This window comes from Athene noctua, chromosome 2, assembly GCF_965140245.1.
Source record: "Athene noctua chromosome 2, bAthNoc1.hap1.1, whole genome shotgun sequence".
Lineage (NCBI taxonomy): Eukaryota > Metazoa > Chordata > Aves > Strigiformes > Strigidae > Athene > Athene noctua.
In genome coordinates this window covers 14,944,860-14,972,127 of record NC_134038.1, presented here as the reverse complement: position 1 = coordinate 14,972,127, position 27,268 = coordinate 14,944,860, and the positions used below count along the sequence as shown (strand labels likewise).

Here is a 27,268-nt window from a genome sequence, read left to right as displayed (position 1 = left end):
GTTCCCAACGCAAAGCAAAAGTAAGATAACACACAAACCTGATGCCTGCATTTTGAAAGGAATGCTGCAGAACTGGAGAAGATGAGGGAGGAGAAAAAATATTGGAAGACTGGAGAAGTTTAATTGCAATGAAAAGCTTTCAGTGCTTCATAGATTTTAACTGTTAAAAAAGGAATAAGGAGGTGACTTGATAAGAGTTGATTAAGAACTGTTTCTGGGGGAAAGCACTGACTATTAAGAAGTTATTTAAAATAAGAGAAAAAGGTATAACAGGAATTCTTGGCTAGAAGTAGAAGCCAAAGAAATGAAAAATTTGAAATTAATGACACAAGTTTAGAAGTGTTGGGGAATAACCATCAAAGCAAGTTTATTAGAAAAGTGGGAGAGGCTCTTCAACTTAAATCAATGCTTTTCTGGAACTTCATCTTTTACCAAGCAAAGGCTACTGGGTTTAAAGCATGGATAAGTGTATCAAACTCAGTGTGAATCCTAAAGCATGATTGGATTGGTTTATCATCAGGCTATTTTTAAATATATATTATTACTCAGTAAAAAAGTAATCTGTTTCTGAGAAGAAAATGGGAGCAAACTGTGTGATTTTGTTTATGTTAAAAAGTTGCAGCTATTTTCCTGAGTATTTGCATAGGAATTTTTAATCTGAGAAAGGCAGAGGCAGGAGAAAAAGGGCAGAGGGAAGCTCCTGGTCTGGAATGCAGAAATGTGAGGACCTGGAATTTGGGAACTGGCAACTGCAACATGGTTCTATGGAGAGCGTGGGATGAGATTTTAGGGTCAGAGCTGACTGTGGTGGAATGGGTCTTGGCCATAGAGCTGTGGGATGAAAGTGGGAAGACTGAAGGGGCTGGGGAAAGGAGTAGAAAACTGCTCTGTAGTCGCACATATGAAGACTGTATCATGATAGCTTCATTGAAGAGCAAGGGTACCCTGGTACTTCTAAACATTTCTGTTATTGGCATTCCTATTTAAAGTCTCATTGATATTGCATATGCATTTAATGTGATAAGCATTTTTCTATTTTTAATTCTTCAATGTAACTGCTGTTATTTTTATAAGTACTTGTTGTTATTGTAGCCTCCAAGGAACACTATTCAGTTATGATGCCTAGTTATACAAGATCCTGTTTGATTACAAAGAAGGGCAGAATTGCTGTAAAGCTCATATCCCAAGCAATATACTCTGGTGGAGTAAGAGGGAAATGGATCTAAATATAGTGAAAAAAAGTATCTTTATGCTGTCCTAGAGGACAAAGCACATTTAGCATGTATATGCAAAACACGTTCATGGCAGCCATCCATAGATACATGCAACTCCAGTGGCTCAGATGATACTAATAAAAAAGGCAACAGTTGGTTAAAAATGATTAACAGATGTAGGCACCGCTGAAGAAAGCAAAAAAGAGAAAAATGGGAAAAGAGTATTGAGAGCTAAGAGTAGCTTTCAATTAAACCATGGTAAGTCTAGTAGATCCTGGAGTTGTCCTGGCTGGAAAAATACTCCTGAGTCATTGGAAACTGAGCCTTTATCAGTGTGGTGATCTTGGGGAGAACAGACAGATGTTCAGAAGGTTTCAGCAACTGGAGAGGAACCCATGACCACATGTATACATTTCCATCACTGTGGTAGCTTTCAGTGTTATTTTGATGCTTACGTGGTGTGCATTCTTGGCTCTAGAAAGTAATCACATCTGTGTTTAAATCTATTCCTGCATACGGACACACTTAAGTATGTTCTCAGTTTAATTACTCCCGTGGAAGGATATGGACAGTATATTTACTGATTCCTGAACATTGATTCAGGAATAAGAAAAAACTGTTTGGCCTTCTCTGGACTTTGTTTTTGTTTATTTGAGAGTTCTGGTTTTCAGCAAGTCCTGTGCTTGTTCTTCACAGGGTGGTCCAGGTGTCAGAGGTGCCAAAGGTCATCGTGGTGACCCAGGTCCAAAGGTACTTTGTACAGCACTGTACAGTTGACAGATGCACAGGTTTTTGGTTTATCTCTGCAGCATATGAACCTTGAAATGAATTCCAGACTGTCTCTGATGTCACTGAGGAAAAAGCATAGTGAAATGCCATTGGCGTTTGGTGTGTCTCTTTTCATAACAATTTCTTGTCCTGTTTGTTCCTTGATAAAAGATATAAAATTCAGAATGCTGCTGTCACAGCATGAATCTTCATTTTTTTGTATTTATAAAGGAACCAGGCAGTTTTAAATTGAACCCTAACTGCTCAATCAAATGTCAACCCATATTTCAGATGTTTTTGAGTCTATTGGTATTTAATTCTTCAAACAGAAGCTGCCTTTGTCCATATGATAAGAGTTTAACTTATGTCCTGTGCTACTATAGGGACCAGATGGACCTCGAGGTGAAATTGGTGTTCCTGGACCGCAAGGACCTCCAGGACCACAAGGACCCAGTGGACTTTCTATTCAAGGGCTTCCAGTGAGACTTATAAAATCAATGGGGTTCTTTCCTGGGATGTTTTGAACAGCACATATCTTAGACTAGACCAAAATATCTTTTGGTGTCCTGATCAGAATACGAATTTCAATATTTCAGGTGGAACTGTGGATTTGGGTTTAACCTATACTGGATGTGGGTGCAGTGCCAACATTCCTGTTTATGTTTGGATCTGAACTTTTAGTTAGCTGGGGGGATTTGATTGCAAGTTGGATATGACCCAGGGTATTAGCATCCAAGCCTGGATACAAGTGAAAAAAATTGCATTGGGGTTGTAGCATGGCCCCAGACCAAAATGTTAATATTTTATCTTTTTCTGATTGTGGTATTGCTCATCGTAGATTAGTTCTGACTTGAAAGGTATACCCAAGTAAGAACACCGTATTTGCTGCCAGAATTAAACAATAGTATCCACTACACTTACAGAGTCTGTCATCAGAGGAGATGATTAGGCCACAATGCTGTTGTGAAATAAGTCTCAGAATTTCATCATAAAGACACATTGGTAGAATAATGAACCAGTAGCACTAATCTTGTTTCATGTATGTCTCTGGTAGATGGGTACACTGAAACCTTGAAAGGTAGTAGATACATATATTTTCTGGCTAAACTTCTTGTTTCAAAATTTACTGCAGTATAATACACTTTGTTCTTTTTATTCAGTCTACATGATGCTGCTGTGCAATATAATGATTTACCAAAACTGTATATTCTTGATGATGTTGTCATCAGAGAATAATACAGAATACAATAATTATAGTAGTTATTTCATAAAGAAATTGTGTTTCTGCGTAAAATTTAATAAAAAATAGTTTATTTTCTAGAAAAGTATATGTTTGACATGCATATGTACTGTAGAAACCCATCTAGTTTCCATAGAAATCCATTGGTTTCATCATTATAGGAAATACTTCTGAGGACTAAAGAGAAACAGATTCCTTTGAGCAGAAAAGAAAATAACTACCTTTTTCAAATAACATAATGGCCATAATTTTGTCAGGTTAATTCTAAAGTATTTTAAAATTTTGTTTTATTTTCTATATTTGTAAATTCTTCATTTACAGTTTTGCAAATGGAGTCTGTAGTTTTGCCTTCAGCAGGGTAAAATAGTCTGTTTTCTTACTGACTGGTTGGTTGATTTTTTTAAAGAAGCTGAAAGAGACTATTAAAAATGGGAAAGTAACCATGTATTTGGTTTACTATGTGTGATTATTAATTTGCAGGGGCCACCAGGTGAAAAGGGAGAGAAGGGAGATCTTGGTTTTCCTGGACTGCAGGTATTCCCTAAGTTACTGCTTAACCTGTCACTTACTAAGTTTGAATGTTGAATTGACATCATTGTGAATTTAAGGCACATATCCAAAACTGCTGAGAAGCGTGTTGTTGGGGTGAATTTGAATGAGATTTAGAATCAGGAATCCAGGGTATGCTAGTGTGCAGTGACCAAATCACTCAGGGACTGAAGAACCAGTTACTTTCTTGACCTTGTTAAACACTGAAATTGGGTCTCTATAGTCTCAGATCCACTCTTAGATTTCTGCTTACACAGTGGATAATTAGCGTTTGTTTGTTTTCACCTTAAATCCATTAAATTCCTCCTGGAATTATCTGCAAGGACAGATCAGGCACTTAATCTTTTTAGATGCCATGTTTCACAAGATTCACAAAATCTTAAAAAGCTGTAGGATTCAGTGAATCTTACTCAGTTTGGTGCCTGGTATTCAGTCTAGAGTTTGCATTCCATTTTTTTTCCACTTTCCAGGATAATTTGCTCTTCCCTTTTCAGATGCTCCTCTTCAGCTTATATCCCTCCAGTAGTTGTTGGTCATTACCAGATTCTCCCCTCTTGTTCATATGTGCTAGGAATAATAAACTAATACAGCCTTTCCTCATGAATCAGTTTTGTTAGTCTTCTGGACCACTGCATTAATGGTCCCAGACTGCTGCTCTGCAGTCTTCATGAGCCAGAGTGACATTTAATCCGAACAATGGGAAACTGCTGGATGTAACTTGTAATCCTGCTCAGGCAGCTATTTACCCTTTGGTATTGCTGCACTGACTTCAGACAATATGGTAACAGACTCCATTTAAGAAATGAGAGAGAGAAATAGCAGTTTTATTTTTAGGTTGAGGTACTGACAACACAACACAAGAATGATGTAGAAAATCAAGCTCTCTTTTCAGCTTAGTGGCACAGGAAGCCTGACTTGACAAAATTGTCAATGTTAAGAGAATTGTAGTGAGGCGGTATGAAACCTATGCGTTCTAACAATGTCTGTTTAGCCATCTGTCATTTCACAGAAATACCTTTACTGAATCTCTTCACCCATTATTGAGCTCCTTAGTTCCATTTATCCAAAACATTTACTGAAAGCATGTCATACATGCTTTCATGTCATACCAAAAGCATGTCACTGAAAGGTGATTTAGTTGGATTCTTTTAGCTTGATCTCATCATTTTCCCTCCCTTTATAATGCTTAGGGTGTCCCAGGAGCATCAGGTTCACCTGGAAGGGATGGAGCTCAAGGTCAAAGGGTAAGGTAAAATGAATGTGTTTTGCATTTGTTTTAAGAGTTTCCATTCCATAATGGATATGTTTTCCAGCATGATTGATTTATTATCGTTTGTGTCACTTGTAGTCTGTCATTTCTGGAGACCCATATCTCTGTGCCAATCAGCAGAGAAGTCCGATAGGGTGGAGTATCCTTCCACCTGGTGGGTGAGGGTTGACAAGTATTAAATAAGTAATGGGGAGCCATGCACTGTCTTTGTGTTTAATGCATTTGACAGGAGTGGATGTCACACCACTGCCAATTAGTCCATTTGCTTATATGTTTAAAATCAGATGGTGGTTAAATGGTACATAATTAGCATGCAATCCGATGCAATGATCTAATTTTTCTTTCTAGCTAATTAATGAATAACAGACAACAACAGGAGAATTTAGTATTTGAATATTTGTATGTAAAACAATACCTGTAGAAACTGCTGACATGAGGAAAAGGTGAAGAATATATTAAAATTTAATCTACCTTATTCTGCTTCTTATAGAACAAATGAAGGTACTTACAGTTTGTCTGGGAATCGGTAAAAAAATTTTCACATATTCATGTGTGCAGTTAAACCTGTAAGTCACCCTTCCTGTCTCCTTGGGGAGAATTTTGTTTCATTATGAGACAGGCTCTGGAAAATTATTGTTAGCATAGTACTAGATTCCTGTCTACAGCAGAAGATCACTATTAAATATGACTTTTCACTTTCACTTGAACAAGATTTACATATTCATGATCATATTTTGGATACATTAATATAACTTTAGAGAAATCTGGACCTTCTTTGGATTTCTGGCATTAACCTGAGACCTTGTTCTAAAAAACCATCCCTATAGTGAAATGTGTACTTGAGTTCACTATTATGAATTTAAGCATTGGCATATGTTTATGTATAGAAGAATTTCACTGAAGTTACTGTAGAATTTGGGCAATGCATAGATGTTTTTTCTCTAAAATCAATAAAATAATTTTATTAAGATAGATTTACACAACATTATCATCAGATGAATAACCTTCTAATCAGATGAATAGCCTTCTGATTTTCAATTAAGTTGTGAAATGTGAAGGTAAATATATTCCTTTCCCTACTTACAATACTTTGATGCCTTCTTCTTTATGGAAGCTCATTTTTGCATGTTTTTAGTGTCTTCTTTTGACTGTATTGGAATTTTTTTCTCTCTAAGTTCCCCAAACTTGGTGTCACCTGTTCATCTCCAGGTTAATAAAGACCTGGAGCCTGATGGATATTTAAATTTTTGCTACCATGCTGTCTAATCTTGGTCATAGCCAGGTTGAGGTGGCTTGGTGCTAGATGCTGTACATGCGAGTGGTATGTGCCTCCTTTGTCTGCATTCCTGATCATGAGGAACACTGAGCATTCTGCAGGTCAGGGAGAAGAGAACTCTGTGTTTTTACTTCATTCTGTAGCTATCTATTTTAGCAGTGGAGACCCTCAGCCATGTTTTTATGTCAGCCAACAGTTCAGAACTGATCTAGTTCTCCCACGTGGTAGTCAGAAGGTTGGTGCAGAGAGATGACATTTCTGAGAAAAAACAGGAGGAAGACTAGTGCAGCAAAGGCTTTTGATATAGCCTGGAAAGGTCATGCAGTGCTTATTCTGTAGAAGACTTCAATGTTGCCCATAATAAGGCAGGGCAATTACATAAATTGCTAGCTTTTATAGATATGATAATAATGCTTTGTTTGTGTGTTCACCTTCTTCTGGTGTTAATCAAAGGAGCTGGATAAATAGCCTAGATCTCATAAAATTAGGTCTGCTAGCCTGTTATTGTCTCTGTGTGACCCTTGTGTAATATCATCCAGCAGTAATTACTTCTATGGCAACAAATAATGATATTATACTAATTTAATGGTGGTGTAACGCATTTAATTTCTGTGAAGTTATGACAACATAAAATTGCTTTTAATGGTTGAAGATTCAAACCAATGATTTCACCGCTGCTGCTTTGAAGGCCAAGCACTGGAGAAAGACATCATTCTAAAGGGCATAACTGCAGCAACAGCAAAAGGGAACTGGAAAATTCCTGAGAATTTGCCTTTTAGTTTAATTGTTCCCTTTGTTGGGCTTCCTCCTATTTGCCAAGATGCCAAACTGTTTTGCAGTTATTATACTACTAGAACCGAGATTTTCTATGTTATTCTTAGCTTAGCCATCATTTCCTCATTAGTATTTATTGTTCATTGAAATCTCTTAATTATAGTGGTACCAGTGCTGTAAAGTACTTAAACAGATGGCTAAATCACACTGATTTTAATAGGAGATAATCATGGGACTGATATTTATTGGGAGATCTCCAAGGGCTTTGCTGAATGGGGGACAGTGTGATGATAGACTCAAGAAGTCCTGGAATGGAGATTTTTTTTTTTTCCTTCCAGTTGCTGGCAGTTGGAATAATTTAACTTTTACAGTTCTTTTTCCTTCCTTTTTGTTTTGATTTCTAGCATTCATAATTTCTGGTTTTATTGTTGAAATCAGTTGAGAAATGGTATTTTTTTTTTTCCCCTCAATGTTTTAATTCAACAAGGTTCTTCTTGTATTTTTGAACTGCCCTTTTTATTCTCTGGTTTATTTGGTTTTCATGGGTTTTAGTACCTCATTAAGAAATAGAGCGTATCCCCTGTCAGTCGTGTGAATTCATACAAAGACCATTTTCATACTGAAATACCCTCACTATGAAAAATAGTGGGATGTAATAAAAATACCATTTGAAGATTGAATCAGAGTAAAAAAAATGTGTTGTCTGATAATAAAATAAACTTTCTGAATGTCCATTACAATACTTTAAAACCTGTCCGGGAACTGGTTTAAATCTACATTTCAGACTCCACATTAGGATCAGTCCCCTCCCCTCTCATCAGCTTCCAGTTATATAAGTGTGTCATAAAAGATTTTATAAAATAGAAAATGGTTTCTTTGTATTTTATGGCTGGGGCTGTGATTGTTTGGTGTCCTCTCTTACTGTCCCATATCTGTAGCTGGCAATATAGACAGGTTTTACTAAAGAGAACAGATTGTGTTTCTCCACCAACTCTCCCAAGCATATCATGTTGAAAGATACAGCTTGAATTGCACATGCAGGAGAATCCAAACCGACATCATGCTTCTGGTGAGCACGTAGACAGTAATTAGATTCTCTTGTGCTTTTGGTTCATCTCTTTCAGCCAAGAGTATAAAGTTTGGAAGCAGACTGAGTCTGACCCTTGTTTAGATGTGTAGATAGAGGAGGGGGGAAAAGTCTTCCCTTTCCCATATCTCCATGGCTACTATCCAAGGTCAGGTGACAGTTGCAATCCCTGTTCTTTCTTGTGAAGTGCAGGCCACCTGAGAGGACAGCTCTACACAGCTGCAACAAGAGAAGCCTAATATATCATCCTGAGAGGCAAGCATACTCTGCTTGATGAGGCAATGTAGGAAGGGATCTCTATCATTCTGAGTCTCAAGTTTGTATCTCCTGTACCCGTGACACTGTCACTACTCACTGTTGCCTTGTGGTTTCCCCAGGGGTGTCTTTTCCTGGCCAAGCTTCTCCTTGGCAAAGAGGCATTGTCCTTACTTAGCAGGTAAAAAGTTCTGGAAGAAGGTCTGTTGTATGTAATTCCCTGTGTCTGATAAGAGTGGCACAGAGAGTTGAACTGTCAAATGTTTGATTTCTCTTGCTCAGCTGCTTCAGCTAGACTGGAGTCCAGAAGCATTGACCTTCCTTATCCTGCTTGAAGACACTGATCTGCACTAAGATATCCCTACTGGTAGAGAGGATGATTCAGTCTCTTAAACATTTCTTCTGCTCCTAATGGCTCCTGTTCAGCTCACTCTCAGAGCAGGAGGGCAAAGAGACCAGCTGTGGGACACAAAGCCTGTGTTTAGACTAGTAAATTAGATATTGCCAGAACATGTTTTTGAGCATTGTCTAGTGACCTATGCAGTCTAATGCTTATCATTCCTCTTGGCAGTGTTGGGCTGGGCCAAGTAGAACTCTTCCAGCACATTGTTCAGGGGAGAGCATAGATCAGAAGCCATTTCCAGTAGGCAGTTTAAATGCACAGTTTTAGTGGGATTTATAGAATCACAGAATTAAGGTTGGAAGGGACCTTCAGAGGTCAGGTCTGATCAGATCAGGTTGCTTACATCCATGTTAAGTCAAGTTTTGAACAGCTCTGTGTATGAAGGTTCCATGATCTCTCTGGTATTTATTTGATTTTTCTTCCTAGTGTCTAATCATAATTTCCCCTGTTTCCAGTTGTGTCTGCTGCCTCTTGTCCCATCACTGTGCACCTCTGAGAAGAGTGGTTATATCTCTTTTTCCTCTGGTTAGGTAGTTTAGACAGCAATAAGCTTTCCCCAGCAGAGCAAACCCACTTCTTTCAACCTTTCTTCATATGTCCTGTGCTCCGACCCCAGACCAGCTTGGTAATCCTCCACTGGACCTGCTCCATTATGTCAGTCTTTATTGTACTGAGTATACAAAAACTGGACACAGGACTCTAGAGGTAGTCTTAAAAGTGCTCAAAAAAGGTGAAGGAGCACTTCCCTGAACCTGCTGCTGAATCTGCTGGCTATGCTTCTACAACCAGACTGTGATTGTCTGCCTTTGCTGCAGGGGCATGCTGATGGCTCATCTTCAACTTGCTGTTCCCTAGGAATCCCAGGCTCTTTTCCACAAAGCCACATGTACATTGATATGAGCTGTGTCACATCTTTTCTCTAAGAACTTGTTTCATTTACAAGCAAAGGCATAGTCAAAGGGACACAGAAACACAAGGAAAAGAGCATTATCTTCTAGATTTTAATCCTAATAGCACACTTCAAATACTGGAGAAGAAATATGACTGATTAACAAAAGATATGCAGTAGAAGAACAAAAGAACATAGAAGAATTAATAGTAAAATAATTTCAACTATCAGTTTGTAGATAGCACTGGTAGTTTCACAAGGGAGAGATGACATGCCAAGTCGGCATTATTGTGTGTTAAAACAGAACTAGCCTATTTTAATTAAATAAAGGCTGTGTGTTCTGACCAATATTTCAGAAAAAAACACACATCTTTGCTCTTTTTCTGGGTTAACTTTAAAATAGATTATGTTGGTGCAAAATCTTTTGCAAGCTACACCTCAGATTAATACACTGAGATGGTGTTTAGTAATGCTTTTCCTATAGTCACAGTGGTCTATCTTGAAATAAGGAACATTTGGTTTTCAATTTTTTATCAGAAAAAGAAAAATAAAAGGTGAAGCAGGCATGGTCCCAGGCTGCCGTGTGTTTTTTTTAGATATATTCAAAGGCTGTGAATGAATATCCTTCAAGCCTGGACTCAGCAGCTTCAGTTGAGGTTTTGCCAGTGTCTAGTCCTGCTTGAAAAATCACCTCTCCACAAATACCGCAAACAAATTCAAGTCTACCAAAAGCTAAAGAGTTTATAGCGAAGTGAGCAGCAGTCTCCACTGACTTCAGCAGACTTGAGATTTTGCAGGGATTTAGCTGGTGCCTACATTCTGTAATGCCATTTGTATTCTGGCAAATAAAGCTCCTTATAAAAAATTCTGTCATAGCTACACTGTTTCTCCATAATTGTTTTTCATGCCATTCGCAAAATATGCCCTGATTTAAGTTAACCTTCCGAAATAATACGCATCTTGATTCTAAACTGCCCGATATCTGAGGTCACACATCAAAATCTGTTCCATCCTGCTCTGGGACATGCAGCTCCATGGAGGAGATTGAGTGCCTCTGTACAGAGTCATTCCTATCTTGGATGTGACTGCATCAGAGAGAAAGTGCTGTTGTGCTAAGTATTTCCCCCAGTCATTCTGGAGATGGATAAGCGAAGATGAGATTTCAATAAATGGGAGAATAAATAATACCTTTAAGGCTTCTGTGCTCTCAATACAACTTTGTGAATTCTCACAATGCTCTATTTTCTTCTACATTACACAAACCAAAAATAATGGGAGAAAGAGCAAGAAGAAATACATTCCCAGTTCTCCTGCTAACTTCATGGTACCTACTAATCACTGCTCACTACTCACAAGCTCAGGATGAGTATCAGGTCCATTCTGGCCATCGGATGGTCTAAATAACATCATCTTCAAACACTGTTGGCAGCACAGATGATATGTTTGGTCTTTACCTGCATGACGGAATAGGTATTGCCATAGTCTTTCTTGAACCAAACCTCTCTTTGACTTCATTTGTAAATATCAATTTTCAAATCCAACATATGAGGCGATTTTTTGTGGCCAAGCGATACAGACATATTTCCAAGAGAACTGAATCCTAGGAGAATAGACAGGAGATTATTCTTGAGCAGCAAAGAGTAAGAATACTGGTCAGAAGAAATAGTGAAACATATTCAAAGAAAATGTAGTGGTTCTCATCACACTGTTAGTTCTACTCTTTGACTCAGATGGGAGAAGGGAGGGAAATACAGCATTATTTTTCTTTAGAAGTTTGTGTTAATCCACACTAGATGCTAGAAGACAGTGGAAAGCTCTCCATTTCCCCTCCTCCCAGTTAAATTAAGCTCTTGACAAGGTCCAACCAGTTTTCATCCTGCTTTAGGACTGATCAAAAATAAATGTGCATTTTAAACCTTTGCTTTAAAATGTAAAACATACTTATAAATATGAAGTTATCAGTCTTCGTAAAGGACTGCTACAAAGTTTAGTTTGCATTATCTTTTAGGGACTTCCATGTTATTATGAAACGGTGAATAGCTATCATTGAATTTTTCAGAATATTGTTCACAATTAAATGCTTCTTCCAGAGAATATCAGAAACCCTGTTTTATAATTTTAAGATTATTTCAAAGTTGCTGATACCAACCTCTGTCTCCTCTAGAAACACCAATTTTGAAGACTAAACACACTTTCATTTGCAAATGTATTTAATTGAGCTAGGCTTGCAATCTTTTCTCTGTCTTAAACCTACTTAAAACTACTGTGATAGAGACACTATCAATATCTTTATTTCAATGCCACTTAGCTGTTATATTTGCTTTAGTTCTTATTGTTGGTACTTGAAGCTTCGGGAACCATCTGGCTACACTGTGAAATCGAAAGGTATTTCCTTATCAAGTCTAGGGATGCATAGATGATATGGGTTGACTGTGTGACTTATTTTATCATCAAAAACCTTTCTGGTGGAATTTAAAAAAAATCCTTTCCAGGTACATGGCAGAACATATTCTCCTGCCATATGATAGCAGGTTTGAATCATAGTTTTCAAATTATGTATAGCATTACACTAATAGTTCATGCTATATTCATCACTAAAAACATGTCAAAAATAGTTACAGAAAAAAGGTACAAAACAAAAAATGTGGGGTTTTTTTTTCTGAAACTCTATGAGATACTGAGGCCTAGAATGTTCTTTACTGTGTCTGTCAGCGTAAACACTTTCAAACCCTCTCTTTCCTTCTACTCTCACCTCCATATTCTGTTCTTGAGCCAGAGATAAGATCATATTTATCCTTTTTTAGGCTGTGTAGTAATTAGAGAATTGACGTCACCAGGCTTTTCAGAAACCTGTGCTTTATAGCATGTGGATACAAAATGTGCATATTGGTTAATTTACAAGAATGCTTTATTAATAGTGTATTTTCTTCTACATCTGGCCAGTCTTTTCTCTATGATTTGCTTGCTTTCCAGTTTCCAAGTTATCTTTAGTTTTTGGCTCTCATTTCTGGAAGCTCTGAAGCACGTTCATAATGTAAACCACATGAGCATTCCTGCTGCTTCCTGAATCAGGACCTCGGTGATAGCTAGTACATGTGTACAGTATTGCTGGGCAGAGAGATAGACTCTCAGTTGCCATCTTTCAGCACTTAATCACTGGGACTGTGAATAGTTACAACCAGTAAGAACAGATGTAAAAGTGTGACCCATCTTGTGGTAGCAAACACTCTTGTGTACCTCACTACAGCAGTGTTATAAATAAAATTTACTCCAAGGTGAAAATTGCCAGTACAAAGAGTTTTTGATTGCTGCTTCTTACTTCAAAAGTTTTGTGACACTGGTTGGATTTTTTCAAAGTAACGGCTATGCTATAGCTCCTTTTTAGAAATAAACCCTCCGCAGGGCAAATAAGGGAATTTTAGTCTAAGAAACCACTACCACCAGTTATTAATTTAAGAAAAAACAAACAAACACAATACAAAAAAAAAAAGAAAAAAGGTCTTTTAGTTGACATGGAACAGATTCATGAATTACATAGAAAAAGCTGATAAAATTGCATATATTTCTCTTTTATAGGGCCTTCCTGGCAAAGATGGACCCACAGGCCCACAAGGTCCCCCTGGCCCAATGGTGAGTATTGCCCATGGAATTCATTACTGTAAAAATCAGAAGAATTTTGGGGGATTGTAGGTCACTGTTATCTAGTCTTCAGTGGATAAACCAAGGCCAAGGGTTCTCACTGGAAGTTAAAATTCTCATGACTCACAGGGCTGGCAAAGAGCTGCTTGTCCAGTGCGATTTCTTTCCATTCTTTCTTAGCTCAAGACAAAATGTTTCCCTTGGGAAGGGGAGACAGACAGTTGTTCCATCAATAGATTGATAGCTTGTTCTTAGGCAAGTAACTGCACTATGTAAGGGGAATTAGTGCTCTTAACATTTGAATAAAGACTTCCTTTTTGCAAGGAATTCAAATTACGTTTGTTAGTTGAAGTGAATCACCAAGTTCTGCTTGGTCTGGAGGCTGGAGGTGAGTTCAGGTGTTCAGATGTTCTCACAGAGTAATAAAGACAGCAGAGGCTGAATTCAGCTTTCAAGGCGAGACATGTATTGCCTCCAGAATCTGTTTCATCCTTCTCAGCTAGGGCAGTTAGGTAAGTTTAATGCCTTGTTGCTAGGTTCAAGAACTGCTGATGCTATTGAGTATTCTCCAAGCAGTTATGTTCTTTTCACAAAGAATTTTTTGAGTCAACAGCCCTGAACATCGCAGGATTTAGTCTTGTGGTTCAGCAGTCTGTGCCTGTTCCAGAAAGCAAGCAACACGAGTCCATTATTCTCAAGTGCTTTTCTCAGAGGTGTGCTTTTGATGCTCTTTTTTCTGCAAGATGAACTTCCTAGTCCTCTCTCCCTCTATCTCTGGTCTTTGACTGGCAGAACTGCCTGTTCTGTGCACTTCCTCTCCATCACACAGTCATTTCTGTCATCAGAATTTGTGGATGTTGGTTGTCATCACCACTAAGTATTTTGTTGCTCTTTTTCCATGTAGGGCATACCTGGTGCTCCAGGTGTTCCAGGTGTTACTGGAAGCCAGGGGCCACAAGGTGATGTAGGAGCTCCTGTGAGTAAAAATTAATTAATATTGCTATATTTGTTGTTCTGCATTAATTGCTTTCTGATCCTGGCTTCACTGTTTTACAGAACTCCTCAGTATTTATAGCTTATGATCTGTTTGCAGTTAGTGCTTAAGGGAAACATCATATTGGTCTTTCTTTGTTCATTTTTTATAATTAAAGTTATTTGTGGATCTTACATACAATGTTTGGAATATGGGGATTAGAGAGTCCAAACATAAGGTTAAAACACAGAGGTTAAAAACATAACAGTATGTGAATTAGTAGTCTGTGTGTAATTACTTTTCTGCTTTTTTTCCTTTTCACTTCAAGCAACTCTCAGGAAATTAAAGAATGTCATTTATTAACCTGAATATTTCCAAAATATTGTTCTGATTTTTAAACTGTGAAAATATTGCATAAATAAAAAACTGGCTTTTGTGGTTACTCTGGGTTTACATCAGGGCAACTGACTGGGCTTTTTCTATAAAGTTATTATAAATCTGACCATCAGTATCATCGAATGGAAAATTACACCCTCTAAACTGAAAATAAGTATTAAGAACCTCTAATACTAAGTTTGTCTTTCAGATATTATTTTCTTTATAATAAAAAACCCCAAACAGTTTAACTAGAAGAAAGGAATACAACTACAAAATGAGTGTGTAAATTACATAAAAGAGAAGATTTACAGTGGACACCTTTTTCTCTGTAACAGTTCAGATAATATTGTGTATTAACATTTTAACATTTGACCCCTTGGTTAATTAAAAAGCCTGCTCAATTTTTTTCCAGTGAATGTTCTATTTCATTTTTAAAGGCATCAGAATATGTACTTATGACTCAATTTGTAGAATAGATTTTTTTTTTTTTTTTCCCCCAAATTCAGTTTCTTTGGAGATTTAGTCCAATGCAGGCATTTTTTTTTGATTAAGTGGAAATAAAATGACTGGTAATATATAAGCAAAGGTAATAACCTAATGCTCGGTTCTGCATAGTTTCTAAGTGTAATCATGAAGTCTACTAAGGAGATTTGATGAGCTATGGAACTTATTACTATCAATGTATAACATGCTGACTATTCAGTTCCTGTCCAAACACATGTTCCAGATATTGAACTAAATTTCCTAGAGTGTAGATATTCCTGTGAGTCATATTAAGACCTCTGCTGTTAATGTTTAGACACTAGTAGTTCAGAAAAAAGTTAGGTGAGTGAAAAATTACTGGGTTTCAATAACTGTCTTTCCCTAAAGGTAGAGTAATAGAAAAGAGGCCTAGAAATAATCTTGCAGTCTTTGTAAGGAGTTCCTTCTTTTCCAGGACAGAATAAGCTATGCTTTAATGATGCATCCAGTCAGCTGGTTACCTCTTAATGCAGATCTTTCCTCACTTCAGGAGTTCCTGTGAGATGTCTAGCCTACCCCAAAAAACCTTCACTGCTGAAGTTGTAACTGCCCCAGACAGCTTGTTCCTAGTGGGTGAAGAGCCTTAGTGAAGCAAATGCTACAAATTTCAGACCAATATTTTGTGTTGCATCAGCCTTCTCCTCTTCAGTGATAAATAGATCCATTTCAGCCATGTGAAATGCCATATGGCCTGCCCTTGCTGCAATTTTAAACAAGAAAATTCAGTATGTGACAAACCCTGAGAAAGTAATTGTCTCCATGTAATTGCCAAAGGTGAACATTTTGTTGTGTACTGAAATGGAAAAAGTATATTCGTTATTGTCACATAGCCTCCTGAAACCTTATTCCTTGTTTGGTTTTTGTCTTATTGTGATGTTGCAAGGGAGACAATGTTTAGGGGTTAAAAATTTTGAGCAAGAAAAAAATGAGAATTAATTTTTTATTGAAACTTTCCATAGGGTCCTCCTGGAGCTAAGGGTGAAAGGGGTGAGCGGGTAAGTCTGCGTTCATGTTAGCACTGGTTTTTTTTACGTTCTGGTCTTCTGTCTCATAAAAAGTTTTCTCTGACAATTTGTTTCTCTGTGTTTACACGTACAATAGTTTTACCTGTGCAATCAGTCAAACTTTCCTTCTTTTCCAGACATTGTCGTATACATAGCTACGTTAATGTGCACCCTCAGTAAGTCTTCAGATGAAACCAAGTTGAGTGGGAGTGTTGATCTGCTCGAGGGTAGGGAGGCTCTGCAGAGAGACCTGGACAGGCTGGAGCCATGGGCTGAGGCCAACTGGAAGAGTTTCACTAAGGGCAAATGCCGGGGCCTGCCCTTGGGCCACAACAACCCCCAGCAGCGCTACAGGCTTGGGGAGGAGTGGCTGGAGAGCTGCCAGTCAGAGAGGGACCTGGGGGGTTGATTGACAGCTGGCTGAACAGGAGCCAGCAGTGTGCCCAGGTGGCCAAGAAGGCCAATGGCATCCTGGCTTGTGTCAGCAATAGCGTGACCAGCAGGGACAGGGAAGGGATCTGACCCCTGTACTCGGCACTGGTGAGGCCGCCCCTCGATTTCTGTGTTCAGTTTTGGGCCCCTCACTACAAAAAAGACATTGAATGACTCGAGCGTGTCCAGAGAAGGGCAACGGAGCTGGTGCAGGGTCTGAAGCACAGGTCTTACGGGGAGCGGCTGAGGGAACTGGGGGGGTTTAGTCTGGAGAAGAGGAGGCTGAGGGGAGACCTCATCGCCCTCTACAGCTCCCTGAAAGAAGGGTGCAGAGAGCTGGGGATGAGTCTCTTTAACCAAGTAATAAGCAATAGGACAAGAGGTAATGGCCTCAAGTTGTGCCAGGGAAGGTTTAGACTGGATATTAGGAAGCATTTCTTTCCAGAACGGGTTGTCAGGTGTTGGAATGGGCTGCCCAGGGAGGTGGTGGAGTCCCCATCCCTGGAGGTGTTTAAGAGTCGGGTCAACATAGCACTGAGGGATATGGTGTGGTTGAGAATGGTCAGTGTTGGGTTCATGATTGGACTGGATGATCTTCAAGGTCTTTTCCAACCTAGATGATTCTGTGATTTTGTGATTAATATTTTGAAGGTGAGAAGTATGCGGCTTTAAGCACGTCCCCAAATCTCTCATTAGGGTTATCTTCTCAGACCTCTGCTGACTAAAAACAGAAATGGGAACCAGGGAAATCACAAAATTTGTTTGGCTTTTTTTCTCATCTGTGAGGATATAATCTCTCAGGGACAATAAATGTCTTTCATTGCTCTAAACATTTTCAAGACAGAAATGATGCAAAAAATTGTGTTATTACACTGCTGCTGTTGTTATCCAGGGTGATCTCCAGTCCCAAGCAATGGTGCGTGCTGTTGCTCGTCAAGTGTGTGAACAACTCATCCAGGGTAAGTCCAGCAATGGTTCATATGCTTCTATCTCTAGAATGGATCTTTTCCTGCCACAGTTACTTATAAATATGATGCTTTTCAGAGCATCCAAGGGGTTCTGTTCATTTTAGGCTAGGCAGGATTTATGTTCCAACTAGATTTATGTTCAACTGGATTTATGTCCAACTAGAGCTGATTAGCATCAGGCATCTAAAAAAAGGCCTGAATTGTCTCCAATCTATTATAGTATAAAGAAGCTTCTGCTGTAACAGTTTTAAATTCCTGTAGACATAAAATACAAAAAAACCCCAAAACATCAAAGCAAGGAAACAAAATTCTACACAATAGTTCTTCCCCTTTTCTGTCTACTCCCTAAACCACTCTTTCTCCACCAAGTGCAAAACTTCATATTATCAAAGCACAACAGACCACAGCCTTGAGGATCTGCCAGTGCTCTGTACAAACTTAGCTGAACCAAATTCTCCACTGCAACTTGAAAATGAGGACATTGTTTCCTAACAGGTCATATGGCAAGATACAACTCAATTCTGAACCAGATTCCAAGCCAGTCTGTCTCAACACGAACCATTGCAGGACCTCCTGGTGAGCCAGGTCGGCCAGGGGCTCCGGGGCCACAGGGTGAGCAAGGATCACCAGGCATGCAAGGGTTTCCAGGAAGTCCTGGTCAACCAGGAAGACCAGGAGAAAGAGGTAGGTTTTGTACTTTGCATACAAAAAATACACCTCCCTTTCCTGATACTTTCTGATGGCTTTTGTCTCCTGTCTAAATGTGAGAAAAACACCTTTTTCATGAGTTGATTGATGAGCTCAGCACAAACCATACAGTCATGAAGGTAATGCAGGTTTTGCCAGGTGTGATTTGGCAAGATCAGACAGAGGTTTAATGTCTAAACCACTGAAGATTGGTGGCACCTAACTGGGCACATCCCATCACATCATGCTTTCATCTTAGGACTCTGAAGTGAGCTGGAGCTGTAAATGTACAAGCAAAGGAGTTTTTGGAGAAAGTCAGCTGCAAAACTGATAGATTTGTGTTGAGAAAAGATAGAGCTTTTAAACTTGAAATGTGTCAGTCTCAAGATTTCTAAGTCATGATAGTCTGTGAAAGGAGCAAGGTTGATAAGAGGAAAAAAAATGCAGTTAATGGGGGGTTGAAAGAGTCAAGGAGAAGAAATGGTGAGATCAGAGAGAAGTAGTACAATTAACTGTTCATTTATAGTATTTCTCCTCTGTATTCTTACGTGTAGGCTAGATCCCTTTCTCTTTTCATCCTCCAGCATTGTCTAATAAAGAAACAAGCTCCATGTTTTGATTTACTCTCTCTGTGCATCCGTGGCAAATCTTCAGTGTACCAGACTAGCCCTAACCTCACAGAGGTAGTACTGAGTAGATCTATGATTGTGAAAGTTCTTTGAAGACCATGACATGAGGAAGTGGCCAAAAACCCAAGAGACAAATGTCATATTCAAGACACTAACTGGGATTTTAAAAATGAATTGCTATGAAGGCTGTTCAGTTCAGGAGCTTAATAGTTCCAATTCATAGTAGCCATGACGACCAGAGTTAAAGCACTGGTTTGAAAAGAAATTCTTTGAGTGAATCTGTGAGTGAACCTGTGAGTCTGTGGGTCCTTCCTTTCCCTCAAGACTGTCATTGTAATCACCTTTTTTTAAAAAGAGGCAAAGTTTAGGGTACTAGCCTGTCAGTCATACTGCTGCCTGCTCCAGCTGAGCAAAGACCAGACACTGTCCAGAAAAAAGGAGGAATGAGGGGATGGGAAGCAAGTACGAAATAAAATTGGAAGAGACGGTAAGTGAAGAACTGACTTCAAAAATCGTGACCTGGAGAGACTGAATGCAGATTTCAGATGCTTAAAATGCTGCTATAATTTAAATGGCTTCTCAGGTAGGAACTGTTTAAATGCACAGAATATTTTGCTGGGGCTTCAGGAATGGAGGAACCAAAATGCCAGGCTATGAAAAGGGAAATCTTTCTGGCATTTAGCGTGGATTTTTCCATTGTATTTGTTGTGCTGAGGACCAGACCCACATGTTATACTATTATGAAATCACAGAGTAATTAGATACAGCCATTTAAATGAAACATGATGTGGATTAACCCACTGCTGATAATATTAATATCTAGTAAGCAGTATTGGCAATACAGTGAGTACAGAAAGGGTAAAACCACATTTAAAAATACTATCTTTTCCTCTCTATACAGATAACTGATGTTAGAAGGGACTGATTTTTATCAGGTAGTGCTTGTGGGGAGTTTCATACTTGGTAGAGAGCAAGCTTTTATCAAGCATATTTCAAGAACTATAATCAGCCAGACAGAGCTCTCTGCAGATTTTCATAAAATGTGCTACCAAATGTTGGCAGTGGGTTACAGTATTTATACCCTAAAATTCGATTTTTTTTTTTTTTAAGAAAAAAAGTATCTATGGGTAAACTTAAAGACAAAATAATTGTCTTTATTCAGAGTGATAAATGTCTAGGACATTCACATAACTGCAGCCTTGCACAGAACCTGGAAGAACAAGGAAGGGCCTTATTCCAGAACCTAGGAATAAAACCAGCATAATTTATTAGTCCCTGAGGATTTAATTTATTCAGAAGCAACTGAAGTTTTAGATTGATAGTGTGCCTGATGTAGTATCAGTTTATTTAACAGAAAGATACCTTCTGAGTTGTACAGACCCTTGGGATATTTCAGAATCCATTTCTAAGGAATTGCTGTAAGGTAATCCCAAAATGCAGCAGTGAAAAGTAAAATTATTTTTATCAGCTTCTAATGCTTCTGGAAATTGATTGGAAGTTTCTTGTGCCTTCCCAATTCTAACTTGATTCCTGGCTACATATCATACAGTGAAGTAGCAGATGAAAATTGCTCTGCTTCTGGATGGAAAGGGTTTTAATTTCCAGTGACTACAGCAAGGAGGGTAAATGGACTCAGACCCCATCCCTTGCTGTGTTCTGAACCATTGTTTGTATTTAACTTGTTCAGCAAGTCACAACGTATAGTCCTGTCCTGAAGATTTCCAGCCAGCCACTTGGAAGTCTTTATGAACAATGTGTTTCTTTTCACTGCTGTCATTAGCATTTTAGTTGTATATGAAGTCAAGTTAATGTTCAAAACCAGTGCCAGATTAGCCTCTGAATTTAAGTGCACTGCAACAATGACAGCAATGTCCATACTTCTTAGTACACTTTAGTATGTGTTTTAAAAGTAATAGACACTAAAAGGAAAAAAAGAAGACCCGTTTTTTATCTAGTAGAGTGTTGCTTTTTTCCCCTCAAACTATTGTGATTGCTGCAAGAACCTGGTACTGCCTCAGAGTTGAGCAGCAAGGTGCTGGCAGAGCGGGAAGAGAAAAGGTGGGAAGAGGCTAGATGTTTCTTCCTACTCACTTCTTTGGCCCACCACCCATTCAGTCCCAGCCTCTGAGAAGGGGGAACTTCTGGAAGCAGTGTGTTGAACTGGTTAGAAGTCATGCGCCAAAGAGAGCTTTACTGGAAAATGTCAGCAGTGAGAGATCAGTGAACTTCTCTGCTAACTTGCCTGGCCAATAGCTTCTTTTCCCTTGTTTACCTTGTCACTCTGCCAAGCGTTAATCAGATGTTTTGGAACAAGGCTTGGACTGAGACAGTGTCCTGGAGTTTTGCTAGAAACCTCCACTTGAACTTCTAGGTCCAGGGTGTCCCATTCCTGGATGTATTCTCTCACTAGTAACACACTGAGCTGGTCCTTCCAAGAAAGAGAATGAATAAGTCATTCTCTTGACAGATTCAGTTCTCAGTATCTGTTGCCAGCTGAGATCTATTTTTTCTAGCGTAGACATAAGTGAATGGATTAGGATCACACTAAGACATTTGTTACTTAGTTTTTCGAGTTGATTATTGTTTTAGCTGTAGACTCTGAGGTCTTGTCTGTTGTAATTTTCTAACGGTGTGAAAAGAAACATGTCTGGCAATCTTGGTATTTGTTAGCAATATTAACATTTTATTGGTGCCCCAACAGGCCATTTGAACTGGAATGGTGATTTAAAGATTAAGGAGGCCACATTGTGTTATCAGTCACCTATAGTACATAATCCCAGATAAATTACTAGAATTTTACTCTCTTATATATTTGCATAAATATAGGAATTTGGAAAGAACCAAATGCAAACATTGATTGTTCACAGCACTGCTTTCTATTTCTATTTCAGCTAGTTTGAACATAATTTGATTTTATGTTTGTGAACTGGGACTTAAATAACTCGTCTGGCTTCTGAGTACTCAGGAAGTAGTTGGACTTCTGCAAAATAATAAAAAAAAGCACAGATTCAGGGTGGGATTTTTTCAGTTATTTTTATAATACATGGGTAGTTTTCTCAACTTTGAGGAAAAAATTGTCATAGTAAAATTTATGCTGAGGCACTGCTAGCTTTCAGATGCTGTGAAAGTGCAGTTATTCTTCTACTCCTGGGTGGACTTCTGCTCTTATGATGTGTCCTGAAGTGAAGCACAAAATGTATGGCTACTCACTCCATCCCACTATGATTAAAATACAATAAATACCTAAGCTGTCAGCAGGAAAGTCACAATTCTCAAGTACAGCTTCATCCATATTTGTTTCCTGGCTTCATATGAAAGAGTTAGTTAAACATGTGTTATCAAAAGCCACATGTTTATAGCTCTGATGGCAAAGTTCCAATGGAATTAAATAGAACTTTTGCCAGTTGCATCAATTAGATAGTCTTATTTCCAATTTAACTTCATCTGGATAAAAAAAATAAAAATCACCCTGTGTTATACTTTATGGTTACAACTGAAGATCTTTGAAAGAGGATATTTTTGGTAGCAGTTTTAATTTTTCTTAATTGCAATATGCAGTTCTCCTCAAAGGACAGTATTCTGTTAAAGAGAAAAATAGATAAGCAATACCTAGGATTTCCTTTTGTGCAAAACCCATGGACATTCAATTTTCTTTGCTAGAGAATACGTTCGTGATCTCGGTTTTGTTTTTAATAACTGATACAATCAGAGGTATCTTTAGCAGAGCATTGGAAACAATTGATTTCAGTTGCTTGTGATCTCCATGGGTCTGAACCCAAGCCTTTGCTTATTTTGGATAAGAACAAGACATCGAAAAGTGGTTAGCATGGAGGCGGGGAGACAATTTGGTGATATTGTGGAATTATGAAAAGAGTTACTAGAATTTGAAGTCACTCTAACTCAAATGTTGAATTTTGATATACACTTTTATCCCTGAGAGTGATTAACCATTGCAGTAACTTACATGGAGAGTGATGTCTTGTCTGGTTGACTTTCTGTAAGGTATGCTCTAATGAAATGCAAAGATGACCTTGATAGAAGGCGAAATGGGTGAATTTTGAATGTTCTGTCATTTATAGGAGGGACTCATTAAGTCTGTGAATCTGTTAACTTACTCTCATTGAGGATCTTTGGTGGAAAGTCTGTTAATAAAGCCCATGGTGTGCTTGATTTTAACTCGTGTGAGTTTTGCCTTAGGAGTAGGGTATTTTTGCTTGAGTGTTTCTGTTCTGGTAAACTTTACTGGAAGCTAGACTAAAAGAAACCTGAAGCAGACTTGGATCTTGGCCTTCAGTATGTTTGCTTTAGGAACTTGATATCCATGTGATTTCAAAGCCGGTTAGCCCTGTGCAAGAGGTTCATAACCTGTTCCAGAATGAACATTTTATTCTTAGCCTGAGTAGATTTGTTCCGTATTTATAATTTCTTACTGAAGTTATTCTGTGAACATCATGTAATAGGGTTGTGTTCCTGTGTGTGTAAAGAATGATAAATGAGTGCATGGAAGGCTGTGATTTGAAAACATTATGGCAATTGTGTTTGAAGTACCATGTAATGTTATTGTACAGTAGGATAAGAAATGGTTTATCATGGGCCTGTCTTCTTATGATCAAAGCAATCCATACATACAGACTTTGCCTTTTGCAAATGGCAAGCATTTTCTTACAGGGCATTCATGGTAAGAGACAGTTTAGATGAGTTTATCTTGTTAAAAGGCCTGCAGCAGAAGTAGTGAATTGTAACAGAGGAGTCTCTCCATATATTTGAAGCAAGCCAGGGCTAAGCAAATTTTAGGTATCTGGAAACTGGATTTGCAATGCAGCACCAGAGGTTTGCCTGAGAAACTTGTTTTTAAAAGGGGTGGAATTCAGTTATTGATCACAGATGATGTGGGCTTTTTGTGAGGTTCCCCCAGGAATATAAATGTAGGTTAGAGCATATATCTGCAACCTATGACTGCTTCCTATATATATGATGCAATGCAGTCATTCATCAAAGGTTCTGGATAGGCCTTCAGACTGTAACTGCAATCTCTGCTAACAAAATGGTGGATTGCAAACAGAAGGTTCGTACTGGGCTTGGAAGACAGTGAGAGCAGGAATCCCACGTATTACACTGCTAAGAATCCTAGAAGAAAAGATGTAAGGAAATTTGGAGATAACTGAGTAATTTAAACATGTAAGACACATTGACCTTCAGTGAGATTTCGGAGCTAGGGATACCAAAGGCTATGAATATAAAATTCCTGAAACTTACCTTTTGGACACTTAATAATCTGAAAGTCTAAAACAGTCTGTAAAAGACCGATAGGTACCTTGTACAACCATGAGGTAAGGTAGGTGTACTGCAGTATGTTAGTACACAGCACAGACACAAATTTGCTCTGCTGTTGTTCTGAGATCAACAAAGCGGTTGTACTAACATGCTGCTGAGCCCTTCCTTAGCAACAAGGTTATCTTAGCTCAAGGCTACACCTTTGTCAACCTTGTCACATTCCTTTTAGTAATCTTATAGTTTGGCCAGAGGGTGCTCATTATCTACCTGCAAAAAGGCTGGTAGGAACTAATATAGTTCTAAGAGAAAGCAAGATAGAAATAGGAAGATCAGATGTGAAGGAGGCTTGATGGAAGAGATGGCAGTGCTGGTTCCTCTCCAGCTTTTCTTCACTGGCTAAATGGTTAGAGCATAATTTCAGGAAATTTGAACCTGCATTCCTTTCTTACCTGTTACCACCACTGGGAGGTCTTGTGGTCCAATTTGGTGAATATATTTTTCTGTGTATTTTTGAGTATTAGATCTTGGAATAAGTCTGAAACAAGGCCTCCTTCTCCCTGATAAGTTTTTGAGCAGTTAGGCTAGAGAGCAATTCTTAGTCTTTTTGGCCTAATGCATCTTGAGGTGCTGGTCAGAACCACTGCGTAGGAGAGAACATACAGTCACGCATCCAAGCCTGTCATGGTTTAGGCCCAGCCGGCAACAAAGCACCACATGGCTACTCGCTCAAACTTCCCCTCCAGTGCCTGGAAGGAGAAAAAAATAAATCAAAAGGCAAAAAAACCGAATCAAAAGGCTCAGGTATAGAGATAAGGACAGAGAAGAGTGGCTCACCCATTAACAGTCAGGCAAAAGACAGGCTCATTAGGGGAAGAAAACAAGAACATCACTTTAATTCAAACACTAAGGAAACCAACACTTAACAGACAGAATGGGGCACTTAGAAGCGTTACCATATCTTAAAACACCTCCCCCACCCCTCCCTTCTTCCCGGGCTCAGTTTTGTTCACAGTATCTCTACCTCCTCTCCCAGAGGCGCAAGGGATGGGGTGCAGTCAGTCTGCCACTTCTTCCTGCAAGAGTGGGGAGAGGGAAGCACTCTTCTCTATCCTTCCTTCTACTCCAAGTGGTTCCCCTCTCACAGGATACAGTCCTCTACAAACTCTCCACCATGAGTCCTCTCCCCGGGATACATTCTTCTTGAGATGCTCCAGCATGGGTCACCTCAACGTGTTGCAATCCTCGCAGTGCTGAATTACAAACAGCAGGGGCTGCTTCTTCCCACAGAGTCCCGGGGGTCCTCCACAGGCTGCAGGTGAATCTCTGCTCCTCTGGTGACCTCCGGGGGGGGGTTGGCAGCCCTGCCATCTCACCACAGGATACAGGGGGGGGTCTCTGCACTGGCACACCTCACCCCCTTCCTCCTCCTCCTTTCTTCCACTGACCGTGGTGTTCATGTAGGTGTCCTTCTCCTAACTCGTCCTCAAAGTCCCCAACACCCTCTCAGGTTTCCCTTCTTAAATATGTTATCACAGAGGCACAGGCACTGTCACTAATTGGCTCAGCCTTGGTGCACGGGTTCAACTTGGAGCCTGGGGAGCTTTGAGAAGCTTCTCACAGGGGACACCACTGTAGCCCCCTCCCTCACTACCAAAAACCCCACCACACAAAGCCACATCATCAGGATTATCTGCACGTTAATATCCAACATTCTGGATTTCAGCTATATGCCATCATCTAAAAATGTGCAGAGCCTGCGTGTAGGATGGGTCTCAGCACAGCAGAGCCACTTTGAGCTTCTGTTTGCACTGGGAATGAGCTCCGGATTTCTCCAGAGGGCTCAGATATGCTGGGAAATGGAAGGGCACTAGAGGAGGGGAGAGGAGACCCCTGAAACCCTATTGACCACAGCCCCCTGAAGCCTTACCGGCCTCTTACCCAGACTATGGCTCTTACAAACTAGTGGGACCATGACACTGAGATAATTTAAATCTTCCTGTGTGCATGTGTTCACCTGTTTCTCTAGACAGGTAGACAGAGAGGTAAAACGTGCGTCCTGGTGAGTCAGCTCGGGGAGCTGTTCCTAGAGGGGTACATTTGTGGCATGTCTCCCTTCAGCATTTCTTCTTTATTTAATTGTGACCACCTTAGCACTCTGGCTTCTGTAACCTATCCTAAATGTCTAGCCTTCTTCAGGTACTCTAGAGCAAGTGTAGGTGCTTAACTGATTTGTGCGCATCAGACTAGGCTTCATCCTGCTGCCAAGCCTAAATGCCCTTTGAAAAGCTAGCTTTGTAGCAGCTCTGTAGCTTTTCAGACTTGCGGTTACAGATCATTTTGAGAATTTCATCAGATTTTAAACGGTGCAGGAGGTACTCACTGTGCTTTGAGTGTCATAGTAAACACAAGTGAAAGTATTAAACTTGCAAAGGAGAACCAAGCCCATGGTCACAAGAATTACAGGTTCTTGAATATCACTGTGAAGCATTCCTGGAAGTCAGTGTGAAGTGCCAGTCATGGGATAACAAGCTCTGTGATCAGAAATCTGGCTACTGAGCATGATATAAGCAAGAATTTGCCAATAAGCTTGGCAGACGATTCAGGAAATGAAGAATCCTGGTAATCAAATCAATGTGTTTGTATTTGATCTAGCTGGGATGGAGATAACTTCAGAGGCATGAGTTAAAAGTCTCCAGGTCAGAGCACATTCTGGGGTACACTCTGGCACTTGTGTTCCTACACTGGTCAAAGGAACACTTCTAACATGCTGACATAGACAGGGAGTAGTATTAGAAGAAACTGATGCAGCATTGCAGTCATCAAATGACTAAACAGTCAGGATAACCAAACACAACAAAGATTCCACTTTCAGAAATAGTTTTATCAATATTTTGTTATCCAGTTCATGGATGAGACGTACAAGACCTTTCACTGTCTTGCCCACTGTCCTCTAGCAGCAAGAGGGAGATACCTGCTATTTGCAAAATAATGGTGTAAACATCACCCAGATGATCACACCTTCTCTTCTGCCACTTCC

The 27,268-nt window shown here is 39.3% G+C and overlaps 1 protein-coding gene across 1 annotated transcript in view; it reads left to right on the top strand.

Moving 5' to 3' along the window:
* COL14A1 (collagen type XIV alpha 1 chain) overlaps positions 1–27,268 on the top strand; it is a 128,827-nt gene that overhangs the window by 93,086 nt on the left and 8,473 nt on the right. The window contains exons 37-45 of the mRNA XM_074898499.1: positions 1,911–1,964; positions 2,366–2,461; positions 3,703–3,756; positions 4,962–5,015; positions 13,302–13,355; positions 14,269–14,340; positions 16,197–16,232; positions 17,566–17,632; positions 18,137–18,325. Coding sequence (XP_074754600.1) covers positions 1,911–1,964; positions 2,366–2,461; positions 3,703–3,756; positions 4,962–5,015; positions 13,302–13,355; positions 14,269–14,340; positions 16,197–16,232; positions 17,566–17,632; positions 18,137–18,325 — 676 coding nt within the window. The remainder of the gene's footprint in view (positions 1–1,910; positions 1,965–2,365; positions 2,462–3,702; positions 3,757–4,961; positions 5,016–13,301; positions 13,356–14,268; positions 14,341–16,196; positions 16,233–17,565; positions 17,633–18,136; positions 18,326–27,268) is intronic.